We start from the raw sequence: 6637 nt of genomic DNA on the forward strand, positions 1-6637 counted from the left end.
CTATTGCTACAGGGATCACAGAATACTGAAGGCAGCTAGGATAGGATGTGATCAATTCTTTTTTTGATGTTTACCATATCCAAGTAAATATTTAGGAAGAGAATTTAAATGTGCTCTAACTACACAAAGCTTTAAAATGTTCCCATTAATATGAAGCAATATAACATTAGAGATTAAGACCTGGTTATGGAGTCAGACTGCCTAGGTTTGAATCTTTGCCCCTATGGCCATGGGAAAGTTGTGCTTCAGCTTTCTTTTATGGAAAATAGGCAAAACATAGTGTTTTTCTGAGCAAAGTTTCATGAAAAGTGGAAGCAACTCAGAACTACTATGTAACTCACAACGAAGAAGTAGCAGGCTTCAAAGGCAAGTTTCTGATGCTTAAAATAGGGTACTTATGTTAAGTAATCATTTTTCCTTGAGCTTAACTATAATGCAACAGGTGCCACTTCCTAACCAAAGTAGTACATTCTTTGTTGTAAACCACTTCATATCTTTTAGCAATCCTCCTCCCCCAAATTCAAATAGTGAAGACATCACCCAATGAATTAGGACAGAGTTTTCTTTTTATTGATTGGCTGCCTCCTGCATGCCCCCCTACTGTGGATCGAGCCCACAACCTGGGCATGTGCTCTTGACTGGAATGGAAACTGGAACCCTTAGGTTCGTAGGCTGACAAAGGTCTATCTACTGATCCAAACCAGTTAGGGTGAAGTTTTAATTATTCTTTTGGGGGGAAGGGACGCCACACTTCCACTCAATTAAAATAAACATTTTTATCAGCACAGAAGTCTTTATTTTTTTCCACTTATGCCATGAATTCATAGGGAATGGGTTCCAGCAGCTCAGGCTCCTTTCCATTGGTTCTCACAAAGTGTGCTTCTCTGGGTGGAGCAGGCTATTTAAAAAACAAGACAAGACAACAGAATAATTATGTTAAGAACTATAACTCAATTTCAAAGTGCTCTCAGAACCAATGAGGTAACATACACTGAGTGGCCAGATTATAATTTAATCTGTCCACTCAGTGTATATATCATATATAATAAAAAGGCTAATATGCAAATTGTTCCCTCGACCAGAAGTTCAACCAGCAGGCAGGCTGGCCAACTGCCCATGTCCCATCCCCCTGGCCAGGATTGCCAGACCCCACCCATACACAAATTTATGCACCAGGCCGCCTCCCCCCCCCCCCCCCCCCCCCGTCTTCCACAGACAGACAGACACACACACACACACACACACACACACACACACACACACACACACACAGACTTTGAGTGGCCAGATTATGCATTCCAGATCATGCGTTCCGAGATCATCATAATCTGGCCACTCAGTGTATATACTCAATGCTTTAACTTTACTAATTTTCATATAAAATTATTACTGAGCAAATTTCAGTTGTCATGATCAACCAAAAAACCTTTTGTTGAGCACTCACCTGACGCTTCAATTGAACCCAGGTACCTTTCTCTTTGGCTTCCTTCTTTTTCTGATCATTTTCCTTCACACGTTTCAGGAAGCTATCTCGGCTCTTAGAGTGCTTAATATGCTCAATACGTACATTAATTCTCTTAGCAAGAATCTTGCCCCTGGAAAAAACAGAAATCCTTATAAATGCTTCATAAAAAATATAACCAAATTCAAAAAAACTTTTGGCGGTTTCATTTATTAAATAAACCATGAACCCTTTACCCACAGATAGGGTAAGTTAACAGACCCCCAAAAATATTAAATAATTTAACCTAAACCAGATCACTAATAACATTTGTACCTTATTAAACTTTTTAAAATTTTAAACTAGAACTAGTTTTCTAAGAAGCAGGCTTCAAAGGCAAGTTTCTGATCCTTAAAATGGGGTAGTTATCTAAGTAATCAATTTTCCTTGAGCTTAACTATAATGCCACTTCCTAACCAATGGAGTACATTCTTTGTTGTAAACCACTTTTTAGCAAAATCCCATTAAATTCAAATAGTGAAGACATCACCCAATGAATTAGGACAGTTTTCTTTTTGTTGATTGGCTGCCTCCAATCAAAGATTCTTTCCAATTACCCTCTTCGTTGTGAGTTACATACTAGTTCTGAGTTGCTTCCACTTTTCATGAAACTTTGCTCAGTTTAAACTAGAACTGCCTAATACCAAATCCTACAAGTCTATTTTGTTTCCTCTGACAGGATACAAAACAAACCCCCCATCGGCTTGAGTTTTAAAAGGATATTTCCTTTGCCCCACTTGAATGACCAATAAAGACATTAAGTCCAATTGGCAAAGTGCAAAGGCGGTATGAGGGAATACGAATCAAAGAACTATTACATGACTTACTTAACTTGCTTGTTCACAATAATGCCCACTGCATGCTGGGTGACATTGTAGACTCTTCCAGTTTTGCCATGGTAACATTTGTGGGGCATTCCTTTTTGAACAGTGCCCATTCCCTGTTAAGAAAGGAGATAAACATCACCTCAGCAAGTGCCTCCTCTTTTTAAACCCTGACTTTTATTAAAGTAACCAAAAGATTTTTTCTCTTTTAAATGGCAACTCAAGAGCTTTCAGAGCCGGTGAAATGCATTTTTCACATTGCTTTGAGCAATCAAAAAGACAATCATCATTAAGCTCCAGAGCACCAGAATACTCAAATATGGCTTACAAAAGAACATAGCTTTCGCTAGTTTTATTAGTAATCCCAATCATTAATTAAACTGTCACTAAGGTATCCAGTATCACCTCATGTCCCCTATATTTTTCTACCTGCTGTTAACAAGTAAAGAGAAAATTCTTAGACTCAAGAATAGCACTTCAAAAACTGGTTTTAAAAGTAAAATTAAATTAGCTGTTCAAAGGCAATGGATTTTTCCTCACTTGTGAGGATAAAAAGAGCCCACAGCTGCACTATACACTAGTTTTTATACTGTTAGACTAAATCTAACTTTTAATGTTATTTCCCCAGTTTTACCTTGATGTCCACAATATCACCTTTCTTGTAGATTCGCATGTATGTGGCCAAAGGAACAACTCCTAAAAATAGTAATATCAAGATTAAAAAGTCAAGTCAAAAAATATAACCTCACTAGTTTTCAATACGCTTCCACCTTTGATAGTGTACATTTCTAAAAGATATATTTTTGTGGATTTGAGAGAGGAAGAGGCAGACACATTGATGGGAGAAACTTGCACTGGCTGCCTCCTCCACTCCACTCCTGGGTTTGAGACTGCACCTGCGCGTGCGCGCTGAGGTACTGAGCCAGCGACCAGTCGCATGGGAGGATGCTCCATCCAGAGTCACTCCAGCCGGCAGTTATGCACGTTTTCATTTTATTTTAAAGTGTATTTTTATTGATTTCAGAGAGGGAGAGAGAAACATCAATGATAACGGAGAATCACCCATCAGTTGCCTCCTACATGCCCCCTACTGGGGAACAAGCTTGCAACCCAGGCACATGCCCCTGACTGGAATTGAATGGGGACCCTTCCGTCCACAGGCCAAGGCTCTATCCACTGAGCAAAACCCGCTCGGGTAGCAGTCGCTAACTGGTGGTCATCCGTGAGGTCCGAAAGGTTGGCAACCATTGCACTAGGGCATATGTACATTTTTAAATCTTGCTAGTTGATAATGTAAGTACTATAAAAAATTCATGCTTTTTATTACAAAATTAAGTTAGGTAGGTGGTTAATTGCTACTAGAATACATTATATTATCTGCATCTCAGTGTGTTAGCATAGCACAAATGTATACCATGGTTGGTTTCAAAGAGGACAAATCTACTTACCATGTTTCCTAAAAGGCCTAGAGAACATATAGCGGGTGCCTCTCCTCTTTCCCTTTGTGTTAGTCATTTTGGCGAATTACTGAAACCAGAAAATATAAAATAGTTAAATACAATGGCAAAATTGTTACGAGCCCCTTTAACAAAAAAACAAAAAACATTATTTAAAAAAAATATATATATTTTATTGACTTTTTACAGAGAGGAAGGGAGAGAGATAGAGAGCTAGAAACGTCGATGGGAGAGAAACATTGACCAGCTACCTCCTGCACAACCCCACCGGGGACTGCCGGCAACCAAAGTACATGTCCTGACTGGAATCGAACCTGAGACCTTTCAGTCCCCAGACCGATGCTCTACCACTGAGCCAAACCGGTTTTGGCAAAACCCGTTATTTTAAATGGTTACATCTCAGTAGCAATGCCAGAATTGGAAAATGATCTAAAAAGCTGACTCATGAACAAGTATTTCTTACAAAAGTTTAAAAAACATCATTTTAGTGAGTAAGATCTTTGCCAAACCTGCCTAAGTTCTGTAACAAAACTCGGTTAAGTAGCAGAACTGGATTTTAGAAACCAAATCTGTTAAATGAATATAAACACACAATATGACCTCTACCACACTATTACCTGCAGAACCCAGCCTAGAATGCCAAGGGCATTGGAATTACTAACTAGAAGACAGTTTATTGTTGGAAAGCGTAATAACTCAGCCTTGCATTTTTACTTTGTGGAATAAATCCCTTTTACAGCAAACCTAATTTTTGTGTGACTGTATCTCTTGCACAAAAATCTATTAATTGACAAAAATCTCCAACTCTTCATATTTCTGGCTGTTCACACAATTGCTTACTAGGTAATGTATGTAGGTAGGATAGGATGGAGGAAAAATAGACTTAATAACCACTGGCCTAATTTTGACTAAGGTTCTGCCACCTACTTTCTGGGAGACCTACATTTACTCCCCGTTCTTGCCTTTAACAAGGGGTTAATACTTGACAATGAATTGAGGTAATGGCTACAAAGCACTCAGCAATTCCTCTCACATGCAAAGTGCTTACTAGTAGAATTCATCTATAACCATTTAGAATGGAACCTATCTCTTTGTGTCCCCAAAGGTTTCAATTGCTTCAGGTCATCCAAGGACAGAATTACCATTTGCTGACAATGACTACAGGCAAAATATACCCATGTCTGGTTTCACTTGTTGACAGAGTTCTAACATAGACTGGTCTCTTAACTCTCCTTAATCCTAAAGATAAATGACACCACCAGAGTATCCTTTTGTGGGGCAAGGAGATCCCAAAATATTTAACCTAACCACCAAAGCCAAACAAACCAGTGGCTACAACAAATGCACCCTTTAATTTTAAAAAGCAACTAAGAATCTATTAAATATTAAGTTCACATAAACTTGTGTTAAATTCATAAACAAGGAAAGATGCTCAAATTGGCAGGATCAGTAATGGGAGCGATATTTGATTCAAGCCCATGCTGCTTGCACCAGACCCATCTTCCCGTATGAAAAAAATCGTTGTACATCACGACCCAATACACCTAAGTCCCCAAACTGGAACCCACTATGGGATGATGCAACCTGCAGTTTGCTCGGCACAGGTAGCTGGCAGCTACTACCTACAAACTAGACAAAAAGAAATTAAGATCAAGCATACTCGATAACTTTTCCCCTAAAATAAGTCAGAGTTATTCGGGAGTCCATTCATTCAACATAAGATGGCCCAGCATTGATAAAACAAAGCCTGAAACAAAATGTTTTCCTTTCGTCCAACTGCGACCCGGGGCCAAAATTAAAAACGGGAAATCATTTCATGCACCAAAGACGAATGGTCTGGAGTTCACTGTCCAGGACGACACAGTTCGAACCTATTCCGTCCTCCAGCCACGAGGCTCCCACACACAACCAGGCCTCGCCGGAGTTTTAAACCCGTTCCTACGGTCCCGCAGTCCCAAACCCGCAGCATTACAAGCGTAAGTAACAGATTAGGGGGAAACACCACATCGAAAAGCTTAAAAGGCATCACACCACGCGGCCCGACCCCACAAAGCCTGTCCGCGAAGGCCCGGGACGGTGGGGCGAAGCCGTGGGGGCACAGGTTCTGAGTTTCTTTCCAACTGCCCCGCGCCGCCTCACGCAGGGGACGCGGCCTCCTCCTCCCGGAGCCTGGCCCCTGCGAGGCCGCGGCCCTGCACACGGGTCTCAGCCCCGACCCAGCCCAGCGCCGCCGGCCGCACGCCGCTACCGGGCGGGAGAGACATAGCTCCACCACCCAGGCCAGAGGGACCCAGACAGACTGCACAGTCTCTCTAGGGCCCCAATACACAGCCTCCGAGGACTCCGGGTTAGGACTCACGTCTGTACAACCACGGCCGCCGGGAGCCACGCGCAGGGCCGACCTGGAAGATGGCGGTTCCGGCCGGAAAGGAAGGAGGCGGGGCTGCGGCGCGCGTCTTACAAGGACCCGAAGGCGCCCGCGGCGCTGCCGGAAAGAAACGCCAGCCGAGAGCGTCTCTTCTGAGACTAGGGGGTCATCTGTGAGAATATAAAGAGCCTGTCAGGATATTTCTCTTTATTGTGAAAAAGAAGCAATAGACCCACGTAAGTTGACACTTGGATCTTGCCAGACACCCCGGAAGGGGCCTTCAAGGGCGTCACACACACGCCGCCGCCCGAGCGCGCCCTACGTCAGAAGCCACGCCGGAAGCGGACGCTAGGGAGCGATTCCTGCGGCCTGAGCTGTTCTAGGCGACTTCTACCGTAGCTGCTGTTTGTAGAAATGACGACATGGGCACAAAAACAAATAGTTAAGGCAAGAATAATATCCAGTTTGTCTCTCAAAAGTCGTTTTC

The 6637-nt window shown here is 42.3% G+C and overlaps 1 protein-coding gene across 1 annotated transcript; it reads right to left on the reverse strand.

The window, feature by feature from the left end:
- Nucleotides 1-773: 773 nt before the first annotated feature.
- Nucleotides 774-6339, reverse strand: RPL21 (ribosomal protein L21). Its single transcript, XM_084878697.1, has 6 exons — nt 6142-6339; nt 3774-3852; nt 2960-3021; nt 2329-2441; nt 1445-1595; nt 774-898 (listed from the first exon to the last, which is right to left on the reverse strand). Exons 2-6 carry the CDS (start codon nt 3838-3840, stop codon nt 809-811), a joined length of 483 nt encoding a protein of 160 aa, XP_084734823.1. The 5' UTR covers nt 3841-3852; nt 6142-6339; the 3' UTR covers nt 774-808.
- Between the last annotated feature and the right edge of the window lie 298 nt (nt 6340-6637).

This window comes from Pipistrellus hanaki, assembly GCF_964339955.1.
Source record: "Pipistrellus hanaki genome assembly, chromosome: 3".
NCBI lineage: Eukaryota > Metazoa > Chordata > Mammalia > Chiroptera > Vespertilionidae > Pipistrellus > Pipistrellus hanaki.